Raw genomic sequence first — 19,348 nt, forward strand, 5'->3', positions numbered from 1 at the left:
TAGGTAAATAAAAGGCTAATTCTTTGAAATTGAGCACATATAAATTAATTATTTATTTCAGTTAGAAACACACATAAGAATTAAGATTTAAAACGTTCAATAATAAACAAATAGCTTGAGTAAAACATATCTTACAACCTAGTCTTATTTAACAACATCGAAGATGCTTTAATTTCATAATCATAAGACTTAAGAGTAATAGACTACATAGTTTTATTTACTTCCTCTATCTCTATAAAATAGTATCATTTAACTTAAAAATCTTCACATAATTGAATTAAATGGTATTATTCTAAAGGAATATAATTAAATTAAACAGTACTATATATTTTAAAGGGACTGATGGAGTATTTATTTACATTTTACATAATAATATATTGATGGGATGGTAAATTGATAATATAGTAATAGGTAAATTAATTTTATACAACTTTCATACAAGTAAATTAGTAATTCACAAGGGAAATAAAAGGTTCAGATAGATGTACTGTTAGGAATTCCTCTGCCAGTGAGTCCTCCATCACTAGAAGGGTAAAGCAAAGTGTAGGGCAACTTAACTGGACCCACTCTATTCTTCAATTCCCCTTCTTTGTTCTTTTCTACAATCTTATCTTCAATTTCTTCTACATTTTTTCCAAATCTCTCAAATGCTTCTAGTGCTGCACTATCATCAGTCCATTTAACGGTCTCTCTTTTCCCTAAATAAACCTGTTTAATAGTTAAGTAATGAATTAATAATGAGGATAAATTTCAATTTATTCATATATGTCAGAGGAACCAACCCAATTAAAAGTTTAAACTGATGGTTAAGGTCTCAAGATATATTATATATTCTAATGCGCCCTATCACACGAGAGCCTTTTGGGTAGAAATGTAGATGAAGCACAAATTCTCTTTACACCTAACACCGAACATTCCACTTTAAATGAAGAATAGTTGAATTCGAACTCGTGCCCTCATGTCACGTTGACTCTGATACTATATCAAGGAACCAACTCAACTAAAACTTTAAAAGCTTTCGGTTGATTTGGTTCTTTAACAATATATATACTTTTTTAATGGACTACTAAAACTAGTCCATTGAATTTTATAGCTGACTTGAATCTTTTGGGATTAAAACTTTGCTATTATCACCGTGCACATATTAAAATTTCCGATCTTATATTTATGACTAATAAACAATAACTAGTTCCTTAATAAAACAATAACTAGAGTATGTAGCAAGTATTATGGAACGAAGTATAAACTTTGGACAATACCTCATCAGAAGAATGTCTAGATAATAGCTCAATGAGTGAAATCCCAAGCACATTTTGAAACTTGCTTGAAATTGTCTTTAGAAACACAGTATCAGGTTTTTCCTTAAGCTCTTCATACTCAGGTGTATTTGGCTCAGGCATCAACCTTCGACTTATAGTTGGGCGATTCGGGTGGTACCCTGCATAAGGGTACTGCCCAAAATTCACTGCTGCATGAAGTGCAGAAGCAACCCATATAATAGTTGTGCAAGTTTCTGTTAGTTCATCAAATGTTTTCATTTCTGGCCACCATTTTTCGTCTTTCTTATCACCATGACCCTTTTCTCGAATTTCCTTCCACCATGATTGTAGTTCAGCGTCATTAGAGATCATGTCATCAGATTTGTAGTAAAATGAGCAATACTCTTTGACCCAACTCTCAATTGCTGACCAAATGTCTAGTGCATCAACAGCATATGGGTAGTCCTCTATTAGTAGTTTATAGCCATGTGGGCTTTCTGAATCTCTCACAGCCATTCCCCTGATTAAGAACAACATTGAAGTTCATAAGCAAATAAATAATTAATGATTCTGTAGTCCTATTTCATTATGAATTAGCATGATTCTCATTGTATGTCAAGAGAACAATTCAACCAAAATCTTAAGCTAATAGTTGAGGTACTCGAGAAATGTGGATGCAACATAGACTATGATCATCATTGACTCTAAATAATCCTTTTAAAATAAGGGGTGAATCAGATTTGAACACATGGTTTAGGTATAATTAACTAAACCAAAAGTTTAAGTATTTGCTTGACTTTGTCACATGACATGGTATCAGCACCAGGGTGGCACAAAGTTTACATATCAAATCTCAAAGAGAGTTCAAATCATTTTTGGATCCTCAACCATAATCAGTTTAGGCTTTTGGTTGAGTTGGTTATTTGACATTGTAGAAGATATAATGAGTTTTAGATGAAGTTGCTTTCATTTAGGAATTTAATTATTAAAAAGGTGTAAGAATGGGTTAGAAAGAAAAGAAAAATAGATAGAATAGCAATTGGTTCCTTATTTTGGGTATAAATGTACCCTATGGAAGGATGGGGGAATACTTCCCTCCATATGCAGGATTACATCCTTCTTTTACATCCGTCATTTTTAGTTTAATCTTATTTTACCTCTTTCATAATTATTTCAATTACCTTATTTGCACCTTTACCTACCTTGATTCCATTAGTTTGACTTTTCTTATTCCTTAAATATTTGCATACTTAATCCATACAAGCCCTTAATAACAAACAAACAATATGAATACGGTAGTGAGCTCTAGGTACCTCTTAACAAGATCCCTAGGAACAGCTTGTTCAGTGAAAATCCAACTCTTGTAAGCTGCAGATGACAATTCCATAGAATACATCCCCGGAAACACAGTTTTCTCAAGTAATCCATCAGCATTAAGAAGTATTTGTCTTGCTACTCCATTAATATTCATGGTGTATCGGAAATGAGGATGCAATAGTTTATGAATTGGATGAAGTACACTAAGTTGCCTATATGTTGCTATTCCGAATGGTTCTATCACTGCATGAGTTTTCATCCTGTTCAAAACAAAAAAATATAGTAAACCATCTATGAAAACATAGTCCTTTTATGATTATCCAATGAACTAGATTGTATTTGGCAAATTACTTCTTCATTGTTTTGTTGTTGACTTTTAGTTAGCTTTTTGGTTGCAAAAATAGCAAAAAAAAAAATGTTGTAGTCAATACTTTTCTCTAAAAAACAGCCAACTGTCAATTTTTACAAAATATCGTCATACAGCTAACCTAAACAGTTGATTTGTCAGTCAATACTTTCAGAACTGGTCAAACCAGCCAAAAAACATCTGAAAATCCTTCGAAACAGAACTATTACCAGTGGCTAATGAGTTGATGGTAACCAGAATCATTTACGGAAACATAAGCTTTGGCTAGCTGCCAAACCGAGCCTTCAACACCTTCATTTGCTGGTGTAAAAACCTTACTAATCGTGCCCAATTGATCGCCTTCAGGATGTGGTAAGCTCAGCTCAATTGCTAAAGGCCTCAAAGTACCATCATCTTGTAAGAACAGAATTGTTCTTGTAGCATATATCTTTCTAGGAGTGGAATTTATTCGCCTCACATAAGGCATCAAAATGTCATGGTGATCCAATATGTATAGCTTGTTTTTCTTGATTGCCTGTATCAAGTAAACACGAATTTGGTTTTTCGTATGGATACCATTCGAATATTTGTAACAAAAATGTTTTGCTCATAATATTACCTCATCGACGCTTAAACCACCGAGGTTTTTCTCAATTTGAGCTTTGGTGATTGAGCTGTTTTGATTTCCATATGTTTTAGGATCAAGCTTGCTAACAGGAGGAAATTGCTACATTATGAGGACAAGTTTCCATAAGAATTGTGTGGTTTTAGTATTTGTTCTTATTATGAAATGAAAGAAAAAGCATCAATTAGTATGTATCTTACCTCAAGACGACAAATGACAAGAGGATTAACCCCAGCTAGCATTTCCCTTGCAAATTCTTCATCAGTCCTCCAAGCTGATTTATCCTCTGTGGTCAAGTTAAGAACGTTTACACCAATGAATATTTCTCATATTATGGAATATGATCACACCCATTATGCTTGTGGAAATTGAAAATAGGAGTACATATTCAGCCTGAAGGGCTCACATTTAGTGGCCTTTTGGTGTATATCTACAACTTTGAAAGGAGATACATGTAACCTTTTGCCCATTTTCACGGTTTTCACCGACTCAACTGTTTTCATCAAATCCTTCCCCCTTATTATTTTATGTCAAGTAGGTATTCGTGTCAGACATGGGTTACTTTTTTGTTCGGAAAAAGAAATGTTAGCACCTATAATTTTGACAGGGGCATTTGAGGTAAAATGAAAAAATCGAGTACATAATAATTGGCTAACTAGACCAAATTTCAAAAAATAATGTTTGGCAAAAATAGCTTAGACACTCTTAGCTTATTTTGACACAAATAGAGGATTAAGTAGTTAAACCATTTAATGTTCGTGTTTGGTAAATCAGCTTGTTAAAACAACTTATTGTTATGAATAAGTTGTTTAACAAGTTGCTCGTAACAGTGATTTCAAAATCAACCGGTCAAAATAAGCCAATATAATCATATATTAGTTATTTGCGAAACACCCTCAATAAGAATGTCAAACTATTTCATCATAAAATGCACTATGTTGCATACCTTTGATTACATCAGGCATGGGGAGTTTCAGAAGTGGTGCACCATCGGTTTGAAGTAAAGCTTTAAGGAATTCAAATGGAATACTTTCTGTTAACTTTGTAATGAGATCCCCATCTGGCAGCTTGATTCCTCCTTCATATAGCTCTACTACATCTTCAAAACTATCGAAGTCATTCGGAGTCTTGTCAAAAACCGATTCTAGAGCTACAACGAAATCCTGAGACAATGACTTAAGCGCGTAACCAAGGAAATCAGACATCTTCAGGTGCCCAAATTTCTCGTCTCTTGGAACATATATGTCTAGTCCTTTCAGCAGTGGAAGCCTACTCTCAGTGTTAGGATCTACACCAACAATCAAAGAATATAAATATTAATTTGTGACAACGAAGGTGTTTAACGGGGCGGATCGACCCAACGGGCTAAGGGTCGATTCACATTGTAACGGGTTATGGTCAATAACGGGTTATGCCATTAACGGGCTTTGTGTAAAGGGTTGGGCAGAACCAGACCGGGTTGGATAATTACAGGAATTAGTGCGAAAAATATTTTACCACTTTTTTTTTATATATTTTTATGTAACACTCCCTCCTATTCATCCAATGTGTCCTATTTGACTTTTGTAGGTGGTCAAATGAGACCAAATATAAATGGAAAAAATATAGTATTTTTAAATTTTAATAGGGGTAAAGTGGGGCTAGTAGGTGTAAAAGTGTAAAAAGCTTAAGTTTAATAAGGGTAAATTGGTAAAGTTAACATACTAAAATAGAAATGACACTTTAAGATTACTTAACTAAATATGAAAATGAGACATTTATGAATAGGAGAGTATTATTATATGCATAGGTGGACCAACCCAACGGACCATAAATTAGAGTAAAAAAGCTATCACAAATTATTGTGAGAAGGTCTCTTTTGAGAGACCATAATTAATTAGGTCAACTCATCATATATTTTTTGAAATATTGTAAGTATGCATTAATAATGATGTAAAATAAGCATTTAAGATATTATGAGTAGGCATTTATACGGTAAGTAGACATTAAGAATATTGTAAGTAGGCATTAAGTTTTAATGGGTTGGACATGAGAGACGTCTCTTAAATAGACAATCTCTCAAGAGACTATCTAAAAAAACTATTATAATTTATATGAACTTTTAAATATATTTACATGGGTCAACCTAACGGCCCATTTAAATTTTGATCCGACCTGTTTAGACCCGCCCTTTGAACACTTCTAGTGACAAGTGACAACTAGCATGTTCCTATGCAAAGTACTCAAACTCGTACCTGTTTTTGATGAGGGGCGGCCTGTCCTTACTCGTCGAGGATAAGGATTTTTAGCAGATCCACCTAGTACAGGACGAGCATACTCTGGACCTTTATCAGGATCTCCTAGATCGTTGTAGTATGCATAGTCATAAACTCGATCCCATTCTTCTAACTTCCCTTCTCCGTTTCCTCTCAATGTCTCCAACTCTTCTTCTCTGTACTTGATCAAAGTTTTTGGCGTTTGGTGAGGTAGATAAGTCTGTTAACACACATAATGTGTCACACATTTATGTAACAGAAAAAAACTTAGATCAAATTTCTAGAAGGAAAAATTAATGTTTTGATTTTCCTACAATAATCTCACATGTAGATTGACCATGAATAATCCCAACTTTGAGGGTATTTTTCAAGAGTTAACCCGATAACTAGATGACTATAGCAAGTTTTATTTTTTTAAAAAAAAGATAAATTAGAATAAAATTTCGAAAAAAATAAAAACATTTATGAATTTTTTTATTATTCAGAATTTTTTAAAAACTTTTTCTAATTTTTCAGTTTATTTTTTTAGTGAATTATCTACTATAGTAGGTTATCGTGTTATCTAAGCTTACTCAAGACAAATACCGCTAAAATTGGGATTATTCACAGTAATTTTTTTCCTTACTAAAATAATATGTATAAACCTTTTAATGCCAATGGATTAGTAAAGTAGAGACAAGAGTGTGAGCTGCACTAAGTGTATGTTAGATTACCTTATTGGTGAAGAAAATGCGATGTTTGGTGTAACGATGAGATGGATAAATCCATGAATGGCAAACAAAATGTAGTTCACCAACATCAGGGATGTCTTCTAAGGTAACAGATTTGAGATAGAACTGATTATGATGCTCATTTTTAACAATTATTGCACCAGGAACACCAATTTCATTATCCCAATCAAACGTGATTTTAAATGCTGAATCTCCAGGAGTTAATCCACTGATATTTGTAAGCCAACCACTCAAGTATGAGGGCTTTCCAAGTTTTCCTTTTAAATTCTCATCTGCAAATTATAAAACATAAATTGTATCCAATGTAAATTACATCCAACTTAAAAGAATTGTTTACTTCTTCCTTCTAAGTCCTGGCGATATTGTGAAAGTTCATACATGCTTTGGTTATCTCAACCAACTCATTCAATTAAAAACTTTAATTGATAGTTAAAGTCTGATATTATATTATAGAGATAGATTCAATAAGAAGTGAGTTCAAAATAAGAAGGATAAAAATCATTTTACACCCTTAATTTCAATAAAACAAAAAAATCTAAAGTCACAGGCAAAAATACTTAATTTCCATTTACATATTTACATATTAGAGTTAAATTTTCATCACATTGGTACATCTATCTCACTTTTCTATAAAATAATTTTTTTTAACACTTTTATTTGGTGAATATACAAATAATTGTGGTCCACTTGAGTTTTACTCCTAGACTGTGTATTATTGTGCAAAGTGGAATAGTGAATTTAATTTGATTCAATTTGAAAATCAATTAAATATTCTCATGTTTTAGATATGTTTTGATGTTCTAGAACAATATTTATATAATGTATACTTAGGGTACAAATTAATATAATAATATATATTTAAATACTTCTATTATTTTGATTGAAGTTTATGACTATATTAATTTTCTCTAAAATAATTTAGGTTGAAATTTATGAAAGAAAAAAATTGAGTATGGAATATATGTATTTTTTTTAAAAAAAAAAAAAACTAGCCACATGTTACAAATATGTCGCATCACTATGATTATCAAAAACGAATTAGGAGAATATTATGTTGCATGAAATTTTAATTATTTTACAAAATTCTCAAAAGTGTTGTATTACTATTTTCTAAAAAATTAATAAAATTTTTGACAACAATGAATTTTCTGATAACTATCACTCAAAATTTACAACAATGAATTTTCCGATAACTATCACCCGAAAATCCATTTAAAATAGATTCAATAATTTGTATGACTTTTAGGAAACAAGTTTAATTTCATACTCCATATGAAGAAGTATATTTGTACACAAGGAGTAAATAATTTACGCTTTATGACTACAAGTTTAGTTCCCTAAAGTCATCTCAAGTCAATAGTCATATACTTCTTCCCTTGTTCCCTTCTTAAAAAAAATATTTCTAAATTTCATCATTGTTCACTGTTCATCAACAAAATTTGACTCTTATATTATCGTTAATCTATAAGTTAAAATATAATCAATAGGATCTTGTTTAAATTGTCTCGCTCTAAAATATATTAATTTGTAGTTTTTATAATTTTTTGATAAATACAAATAAAAATATTAATAATTAAAAACAATTAAAGTTGAGCATTAGGAGAAACAAAAAGTCAAATGATACAAGATTTAAAAAAACAAAGGTAGTATTATTAACTATAAGTCATTGTACGGCAATATATAGAATCAACTTTTTAATCAAGTGTTTCTCATAATCAACTTTTTAATCTAGTGTTTCTCAAAGAGGGCCACCCCACCTCATTATCTCCTGTGGTATAGATATGATTTGTTATTTTTCGTCTCTTTTCAAACTTTGATAATAGTTTTCATAAATGGAACATTAGGTATATGATAACGATCATAAATACGAAAATCCATTAAAAATAGGGAATGTAATGGACACTATTACATAATTTATTAATCTTTTTACGGATTGCGAATTGAAAAAAAATTATTATTGATTTTAAGTTAATTTTAACTATTTTAAGGGAATAGCAAATTCAAATGGCTAATGAATTTTTTTAATCTTATCCATACATTTTAAGTTATCTATTAATTTTATCCATACAATTAAATTTATCTTTATTTATTACCAAATACCAGCTTTTTCGTAAAAACACTATAGTTCTCTTTGCTACTAATTCAGAGGGACGGAATAGTTAGTAAATAATGGAAAAATTATCAGGAATAATACAACTTTTTGAAAAGGAAAATTCTATCGGGCGGCAATCAGACCTGCTCCGTTATATGGGATCGAATGTTGGCATGTAAAGAAGATTTTTTAACATAAGATGAAAGTTACAGAAATGTGTATGCTGAGATGGATATGTGGGCACACATTGATGGATCAAATTAGGAACCAAGAGTTTAGGGACAAACTAGGAGTAGCTCCTATTTCTGGAAAAATGCGTGAAAATAGATTGAGGTGGTTTGGACATGTGCAAAGAAAGACTTTCGCCATCCCTGTAAGTAGGGTAGAAAGCATTATAGTAGAGGGTAAGAGGAGTAGAGGAAGACCCAGGAGAATTTGGGATGAGTAAATAAAAGTTGACTTATATAAGTTAAACCTTTCTGAGGGCCTGACTAGGGATAGGGGTAGTTGGAGGTGCCATATCCATGTTTTAGACTACAGATGTCCTCTTAGATTATCTTTTGGTGTTCTTGCCATCTTGGTTCTCTCGTTTCCTTTATTATTAGTTTTTTGTTTCCTTTTTTGTTTTCTTTTTGTAGTTGGTTCTACTTATTTATTTTATGTATATGCATTTAATTTATCTTTCTCGTGTAGCTACGTCTCCTTATCTTTCTCGATCTGGGGGACTCCTTTGGTCGCGCTCTCCTTTATGAGTATGAGTTGTCGTCGTCCTTCCCTCCCCAGACCTTATCTATAGTTTTTCTTTGAGCGAGATACACTGGGTAGAATGATGATGATGATGATGATGATGAATACAACTTTTGCTTATCTTCCTACAATAATACCAACTTTTGATTAAACATGAATAATACCAAAATACTTAAATAGAGGTGATCCAGTAAGTGAAAAACCTGGATCTTGATTGATAGAACTAACAAGTTGAATGGACACTTTATTTCCAATCAACTCATCAAATCTGTCAACAATGGATGCACTAAAATCATTGAAATCCAACACATTCTTCTTCATCAAAACTACTCTACCCTTTATTATCTCCTTCTTTTTCCTGCTATTTCCATGTACTTCATCTGGAACTAATGCATCTACAACATTATGAAGCATTTTTTTTCTTTCTTTTTCTTTTGTTTTTTGGGTTGTATGATTGTATGTTCGGTTAATGATAAATAGACTATACGCCAAATTAATGATTGTGGAAAGGTGGGTTTGTAATTAAATAAAGGTATTCAATGCTCACTATTTATAACAAGGAAAATAATGGTGCCTGTATTTAATGGTGCCTCTATTTGTAATTAAATAATAGTTGCAGGTTTCCTTTTATTTGAGGACTCTTTTTGAGTTCAGGGACTCTTTGATCACACTCTCGTATATGAGTATGATCTGTTGTCTATCTTCCCTTTCCAGATGCTGACCATAATTATTTATGAGCGGAATACACTAGGTATGATGTATAATGATGATTAACAATGCATTTCACGCACGTAATATTTCTTATATCTAAAAAGTGTATTATTATATACAGGACGTTCTAGGACGGTGCTCTAATCCATAACGCAATAACTTTAATTGGACTGGCCAGGACTTAATGTGAGGGTGGGTCATAACTCATACTATCTTCGATCTTCTTTGTTCCTTTTATTTGGAATATGAAAAGGAATTATTTGAGTACGTAGCAGTGAAGAATAATATTCAAGTAAAAGTCATTATTAATTAAAATAAAGAATGATTAATGTAGCTTGAAATTATAAAAAAGAGTGAAATGAAGTATTTAGTAAAAATTAGAAAAAAGTTATAATGAGGGGAAGTGTATCATTAATACGAAAGAATCAAATAATTTTTTAGGGTTAAAAAAGTAAATATATGATGACCTTTTAGAAAAATATGTTAGAAAAATAAGGTTATTTTTGTCTATAAAAATGTCCCAAAATATAAAAATTCATAATAGGAAGAACTTTGTAAAATTTCCTTTTAAGGAAATTGAAAAGAACAAATAAGAACAGAGAGAACCACTAAAGAAAATTTTAAGTGATTCAAAGGGACAGTGTTAGACTTTAACTTTAACGCCCCTTAGCTCCGCATATTACACTTAGCCCACAATATTTTAATTTTGTAACATTTGTAGTTTATCAATTCATTAGATTATAGCCTTATACTCTTCATTTATCGGTCGATTTTTTAACCTATATTTTTTAGCTAACACTTTTTAAATTTAAAATTGATGCATACTATTATAACGTACACTAATTGCACAACTCTCCTATCTATATAGCGTTACCATGCAAGTTATTATAGAAGAAAACTTGAATTAAATATTTGTTAACATCTGATTTTGCTGCACATTATTTGGGGTCTATCAGGATATTTTATTTTACCATTACCAATCTTGTTGACGCAAGTAGTAAACCGCGTAGTATAACATACATTTTCTTATCTAGCTATAAGACTCGTTGTATTGTTTTTTTTTTTTTTAAAAAAAATATATGTATAACGCATTACGTGTTTAATTATCTGCCAAAATCTTGGACTTACATGTGACATTTACGTAAATAAATGAGAAAATGGAGGATAAGCTAACACAACGGGAGAATTAAAAAAAATCACAAATGATGATCGATGGCTAATGAATTTAATAATTTAAATAAAGACATAAGAGAGTATGAATATGGATTATCCGTTACTTTTCTTACTCAAACCTTATCTTTAAACAAGATATTGAGTTAATAATAAATCATTCACTTTAATAATATTTATATTTTTTTATTTCAGTAATATCAATTATATTATTGACTAATTACTAGATCCGCTCTAACTAACATCATGCCTAAATAATAAAAACTCACATATTTAGTTGATTAAGGGTTATTTGCACCTCAATTTCCAACTTCCCAAATCATATATATCGGAGTTTGATATAGAAGTAGACAAATATGCAAATTTATTGCCGATTCATGGACAAAATAAGACGAGTAAAAACAATATACTCGCTTTTTCATAGATATTTATATAATTATTCTTTTGCCAAAATTAGTAATATAACAAATAATTTGAAATGTTTAAATAAATAAAGTGTAGCAAGTACTCCATAACGGAATAGAAGAACTACCTTTTCTCACATTTCCATAAAATTACTATTTCATTATGAAATTATTGCTATATAAAGATTTTTCATGATATTAATTTTTTATAATTTTTAATTAAACACAACTCAAGATATAAAAGATAACACGTTGAATTGAATATAAAGTTACATAAAGTTAATTGTAACTTATATTATGAAATGAAATAATTTTTCTTAATTTTTATCTAATATTATATTTGAGATTATTTGTTTGGGACATAAAGAGTGCAATGAAATATGGATGACCCATCAAGAAATTAATGAATGTAGGTTGTAGATGATTGTGTATTAATTGGCTCTTGTTTGCTCCATACGTTACAAATTAAGAGTCCAAATTTCTAGGAGCTAACTAAGACTCGTCACCAATATAAAAAAAAGTACCCTACATTAAAAATATAACAATGACATATTTGAATTTGATTGACATTATAATTTAATTAAGACGGAAAGTTATATTTCTTATGAAATTAGTTACTTAATTTATAAAATTTCTAAAGTAGATTTTGGTCATTGGTAGCATCTTGGAATTATCATATCATACAAACTAATAATTTTGATGTAAATTAATAAATGGCAGTTTAACAAATTATTGTCATGTGTAATTTTTTTATTGGTTGAATGTATATTTATAGAGATTTTGCATTGCTTGTAATTTATTGCCTGATATAATTTCGCACGGATTGAAAGATGATTAACTATAATTTTCATAATAAAATCAATTTGCACTTTTAAAATATTATTGCCATTTGTATTTTCTTTTTTACTGGTTGAGACAAATTTGACCTGATTGTTTTGTTGACTGATATTTACTGGCTGAAACGAATTTGCACAAATTGATTGATAATTGATAGGCACTTGCATTAATTAAAATCATACAATTTAATAAAAAGATTGAAAAATTACACATGTCATTTTTATAAAAGCCTTGCTAGATGAAAAAATTTTATTGGTTGATATTGAATTATTCTTACTTATATTGAGCTTTAAAAAATAAATTATTGATTGAATTTTATGGATACTGTAAATGTACCATTTTCAAAAATAAATAATCTAAATATTTTTATAAAAATAATTAGTTAAAAGATTTTGTTGCATCAAATGATATAAACAATGTCATATATATACATATATATATATATATATATATATATATATATATATATATATATGTATATGTATATATATATATATATATATATATATGTATATATATATATATATATATATATATATATATATATATATATATATATATATATATATATATATATATGTATATATGTATATATATATATATATATATATATATATATATATATATATATATATATATATATATGTATATATGTATATATGTATATATGTATATATGTATATATATGTATATATATGTATATATGTATATATATGTATATATGTATATATATGTATATATGTATATATATGTATATATGTATATATATGTATATATGTATATATATGTATATATATGTATATATATGTATATATATGTATATATGTATATATATGTATATATGTATATATGTATATATGTATATATATATATATGTATATATATATATATATATATATATATATATATATATGTATATATGTATATATGTATATATGTATATATATATATATATATATATATATATATATATATATATATATATATATATATATATATATATATATATATATATATATATATATATATATATATATATATATATATATATATATATATATATATATATATATATATATATATATATATATATATATATATATATATATATATATATATATATATATCTTCAAAATCTATCTAATTTTCACTTAAAGACAAGTAAGAGGTTTTTGATATAGAATTGTAGATATAACAATATTTCTTTATTAATTAGTTAGGTTTAAAATACAAAGTTAGTAATAATATTGATAAAATATATAGCATTTATCTACCTAGTGACGAGGCATAGGTTAAGGACATAAAATTTCTTCTTGTTTAAGAAGATTCTTTTAGATATTATCTTGCTTAAAGCAATGTCTTCATCATAGCAATTAATAGAGTTTACAAATTAACACATTCAATTGAATGTCCATTAGAATCATCTTGATTGAAGTTGGACAATATGTCCTTAACATAATTCTTGTGTCATAGGTTGATAAACTCAAAAGTATGTATAAAGTGCTTCATCCTTCTGTTGAAGGTTTTTATTGGGTTTATACCTTTCGGTGCCATTTGAAATTTAAAGGACATCTTCAAGAGTATATAACATTAAAGTTTTAATTATGAGCAAAATTTTTAATTGAATTAGTTAAGTATTACATCTTAATTTTGATATTTATCTTTACCTAATTCCATCTCTAATCACCAATTTAGGTACTGAAAGTGAAGAAAATTAATTTTGTAAAAATGTAGACCTTATTTAGTAAATCACTTTTAAGCTACAAGAAAATCTAGCTTTTAAGCAAACTGAAAAAATTGCTTTAAGGAAATTTTAAATTTCATTCACTTGTTGCTTATTGGCTCATATTTTCTTTATCATACAATATAAAAAAATATATGAAAAATGTGTTAGAGTATATAATATATCTTGGGTCCTCAACCATCAGTTTAAACTTTTGGTTGAGTTGGTTCCTTGACATAGTATCAGAGCCCAATGTGACAAAAGGTCACGGGTTCGAATCTCAACCACTACTCATTTAAAGTGGAATATTTAGCGTCATGTATGAGGAGGGCATGTGTTGCATCCACACTTCTAGCCCAAATGACTCACTAAAATTTATTTTCTAAAATAGTTTTTATAGAAGAAAGAAATTTAACCAATTCATCTGAATTTGATTTGGAAACTTCAAACATAAAAATTAGACCCAAAAAATAATTGGTATACACATCATATAGCATGTGATATATAGAATCAATTATGATAAAATAATATAGATTTAAAATCGCAACAAAGAATTAAAAGTCAAGTTTCTCGTTTACATATGTCTAAAAATATCATTTAATTAAAAGGTTAGGGGAATTCAGAAAAAAAAAAGTTTGGATTGCCTAGGTAAAATAATTAACATGACGTTAAGCACTTCACTTATTTATTTACTTTATTAAAAAAAAAAAGTTGTTACCAATAAAAACAAGGAAAATTTGATAAAAATATCAATTATTATTTATCTACTTTAAACAATTTATAGTAGTGATTAACTCAAAATATTCTATATTAATGGAGTGATATTCTCAAAATAATCCGAATTATTTTTCTACTATAACAATCGAGAGCATTTTGAAAAGATGCATACAAAAATTGGGTCATTATGAGGAAATGTACACGTTTTGTAAGAAAAATTTGAGTTAACCAATACTAAGAGTTATTTTGAATTGATGAGACAGAGTTAAAATTATTATTAACAAATTTTTCTAAAAGTAAATCAATGTCCAACAATATTATATCCAAATGTTCATGATAGTGTTTCTTCTTTACTTTTTATGTTATATTACTCAGATCGATCAAAGTCTCAAATGGATCAAGTATTTGTGGTTAGTTATAGTAATATCAAAAAAAACGATTTTTACTTTTTTATCGCAAATCGAAGATACATTCAAATAATCATCAATCCCTCAAAAAAAATAATATTTCAACAATTGTTTTAGCTCACATTGAGCTTTGGAATTTCCAAACCAAAAATAAAGTATAGTTTAGTGTCAAACCTTACCTATATGAACACTACTTTAAGAATTTTTTTAATGAGCACCAAAGTAAAAAAAAATTATTTTCTTTGCTAATGCTATATAGGCAAATTATTCACTTAATATTGTAGTAGTAGTACCAATAATTGGGCTTAGCTTGTGTAGAATTGAAATCGATTAGGAATTTTAAAAGCAACATGTTAGTCAAGCAGCCGACCCTAATTTAATTGACGCATTAATGGCAAAGAGCAACGGTGGGAATTCCCCATTGCCCAACCATCAATTTTAACAATCATTATAATCTTTTCACCCAATAATTCATGATTAATAAAAAGTAGTACGAGATCATTCCCACCGGCCACCATCCCAATAAAATACTCCGTCCCCCACCTTTAGCATTATTTTCTTTTTAGCTTTCTCTATTATTTTACATAATTTTTATTTTTACAAAAATTATCTTGAATAATTTAATATTTTCATGATTTTTTTACAAATCTCTCTTATTGATTAACCATAAATAATCTCATTTTGGGGGTATTTGAACTTGGATTATCCGATGATCTGCTATAGTAGAAAAATTTTAAAAATTTACATAAAAAATTCTAAATAATAAAAAAATCTTAAATTTTTTTGAACATTTTTGTAACATTTTTTCCAACATTTTATTATAATTTATCTTTTTTAACATTTTTTAGCATTTTATTTTTGTAACATTTTTTTCAACATTTTATTATAAAAATAAAACTTGTTATAGCAAGTCATTCGGTTATCGGGTTTACTCTAGAAAAATATCCCTTAAAGTTGAAATTATTCATGGTTAATCAATAGGTGAAATTATTATAGAAAAATCATGAATAGATTGGATAATTCTAGGTAATTTTTCCTTTATTTTTTGGATGATGACGTATTCTATTTTAATCATATTTATATTTTTTAACTTTCTTTTAATTTTATCTGTACAATTTATTTTTATTTTTTCATTACCAAATAGAAGAATCAACTTTTTTTTTAAAAGATTTCTAATTTTCTCTTTGCCACTATTTCAAAGAGGCATAGGAGTAGTGTAAATGGTTTGAAAATTAAAAAAAAAAAAAGAAAAAAAAAAAGTGAGTAAATGTAAAAGAAAGAAGTACTTCCTGTAGGAAGTCAAATATATCAAAATGCTGAATACAACAATTGTTAAATATGAACTCTAAGATCCTCATGCTTGAGTTGAACACATAAGGTGAAGATACAACTTGAGAACAAACAAGGGTATTTAACACACTAACAAGAGTTTGATTTCCGATAGCTACAAAAAAGGATTTATTTTCCTATAAAGAATTTTCTAACCTTACCTTCAATAAACAAATAGAGAAAGGGAAGGTGGGTGCAACAAATCTATTTTACTACTATTACAAGAGCAAATATAAATGGAGAGTATAGAAAGAACATGGTGTAATATGAAAAATTGAAATAAAATGAGTTATTTCTTTAAAAAAATTTCAAAATAAGCTTTGTAAAATTTTAATTTTAAAAATAAGCTTTATGTCTGAGTATAAGGTCAGGATTTGTTAGCTATTATAACAAAAGAAAAAAGTTACCACAACTAGTTCGCTTTAGTTACCAACATCGAACAAAAGAAGAATGTCATAACGTAAGAAAGAACCAAAAAAATTTCACTTGTTTGTTTTGTAACTCCCCTGCCCCTCGGACCGCCAGTAATTACCAATGGAGACTATAGACTGGTCTCACAGATCAACATAAATCGTTTTAGCGCACTTTGGCCTCACTTGTGCACACCAAGGAAAACTTCCCAGGAGATCATCCATCCCAAGATTGCTCCTATTTGGCTCGCTTAAATGTGGAGTACTTAGCAAATAGGCTCCCTTGAAAAAGAAGATGCACCTTGTTGATGAGTAGTTTATCAATTCTTTTTAAAGTCAAATTCGGGGTATCACATGTTCGGGGTTGATAACAACGAACTAACATTTATTTATTTTTTTGTCTTTCAAATATTTTTACATTGTCTTTCTTTTGTTTGCTATTAGTAACAGCAAACGAACGAAAAAGGTTCTTGACTTTTTATGACCAATTTCTTTGTTCGTTGTTAATAACAACGAACAAATATCTGACATTAGTTTTAGCATGAAGACATTTATTTTGAGAATTAAAATTCTACGAAGTTTATTTTGAGAATTTTTGAAAATTAAAATTTACCGAAACTTATTTTAAAATCTTTTTATAAGCTTATTTTTTAAATTTTCGTATAAGATTAGGTTTGTATGCCCAACAAATGTGATATAGCATTTGGGTCTAAAATATTGGACCGTTTTATATAATGAAACACATTAGCATGTATGGAAGTTGGGCTGATCTAAGCGAGAATTACCGAGTATGGTATAAATGTTGCAGCCCGTCTTGTATGACAGTATGAGATCGTCTCACGGTGAAAGGATCTCAAAACAAGAAGCCCATAAACTAAAAGCTTCTATTATTGATCTATTTAATCCAATAGTTTGAGGCATGTCTCACGATGAGACCGTAATCTCACACGAAAATTTGTGTAAATGTTGAGCTGATGGTATATATTATTATGGCAAATTTTCTCTGGGACCGTCATTTCTATGCGATCAAAAGGAAAAACGTAGCCCACTTCTTTCCATTTAAAAATCCAAATACATACCATAAGCCAAATGATAAATTGCTCATTTCAAGACTTAAAAAGCCAATTTCATTACTAAAATTGTCAATTCCAAACATTAACCTCAACAAAGGCCCCACTATTAATTTTTTTAAAATTTTTTAATAAATAATATTTTCATTCAATCCAAATATGAGACTTAAAAGACCAAATTTAAAATAACGTTGAAATTAATCTTTTGAGCCTTTGACTTGGTCTTTTAAGTTTTGAAATTAAAACTTTTTTACAAACATTATAATACCAAATTTAAGAATTCAAACTAAATCGACTTAAGTCTTAAAATTAATCTTTTAAGTTTTAAATTTAGCAATTGAAGTTTTGAATTTGATATTTTAAGTCTTAAATTTAGCATAAAAATATTAAAAAAACTTTTGAAAATTAGACCTCATATTATTTGGCTCATATATGAATGGTTGCACAATAATAAGCAATTCTTATGTTAGAATTTTTGAAAAAGTTGAGCGAAAAAAAAAATTGAATTCAATAATCGAAAAACTAAACTATTTCAAAAACTGAGCGTGAAACTCCCAGACCTAAGGTTTGGGGCTGTTCGCAGTTAGTAACTGCGAACAGGTCAAAAAAGACAAAATAGCTGTTCGCAGTTACAAACTGCGAACATCAAAACAAAAAAAAAAAATTTTTTTTAGGTCAAATAGCTGTTCACAGTTAGTAACTGCGAACAACTATTTTGTCTTTTTGCTGTTCGCAGTTAGTAACTGCAAACAGTTATTTTGTCTTTTTTGACCTGTTCGCAGTTACTAACTGCGAACAGCCCCAAACCTTAGGTCTGGAAGTTTCACGCTTAGTTTTTGAAATAGTTTGATTTTTCGGTTATTGAATTCATTTTTTTTTTCGCTCAACTTTTTCAAAAATTCCTTATGTTGTGCACTATGGACTATAACATGATTGTTCTTGGTCAAAATGGATTGCTTAGTCCATTTCATTATAGTTGATATATTTGACATTTACACAATCTAAATGCGGTATTTTTTTTGTTTTTAAGAGCTTATCACAATCTCTTTTTTAGTATGTTCCTTTTACTTTGTTATAATTTTCTTTTATAAAATGTTCCTATCACTTTTTTGAATGTTCCTCCACGCATTTTAACTCTCCTTTAATATCATCCATATAATTTAAATGATCCCACAATTTCTTAATCTTTATATATATA

General features: G+C 28.6%; 1 protein-coding gene across 1 annotated transcript; it reads right to left on the reverse strand.

Annotated features, from left to right (window-relative positions):
* Positions 1–306: 306 nt before the first annotated feature.
* On the reverse strand, positions 307–9,880 carry LOC130796829 (probable linoleate 9S-lipoxygenase 5). Its single transcript, XM_057659230.1, has 10 exons — positions 9,576–9,880; positions 6,516–6,805; positions 5,782–6,022; positions 4,494–4,835; positions 3,748–3,833; positions 3,542–3,649; positions 3,153–3,457; positions 2,573–2,836; positions 1,260–1,779; positions 307–708 (listed from the first exon to the last, which is right to left on the reverse strand). Exons 1-10 carry the CDS (start codon positions 9,784–9,786, stop codon positions 475–477), a joined length of 2,601 nt encoding a protein of 866 aa, XP_057515213.1. The 5' UTR covers positions 9,787–9,880; the 3' UTR covers positions 307–474.
* Positions 9,881–19,348: the final 9,468 nt, after the last annotated feature.

The sequence above is a fragment of the Amaranthus tricolor genome, chromosome 12 (genome assembly GCF_026212465.1).
Source record: "Amaranthus tricolor cultivar Red isolate AtriRed21 chromosome 12, ASM2621246v1, whole genome shotgun sequence".
Lineage (NCBI taxonomy): Eukaryota > Viridiplantae > Streptophyta > Magnoliopsida > Caryophyllales > Amaranthaceae > Amaranthus > Amaranthus tricolor.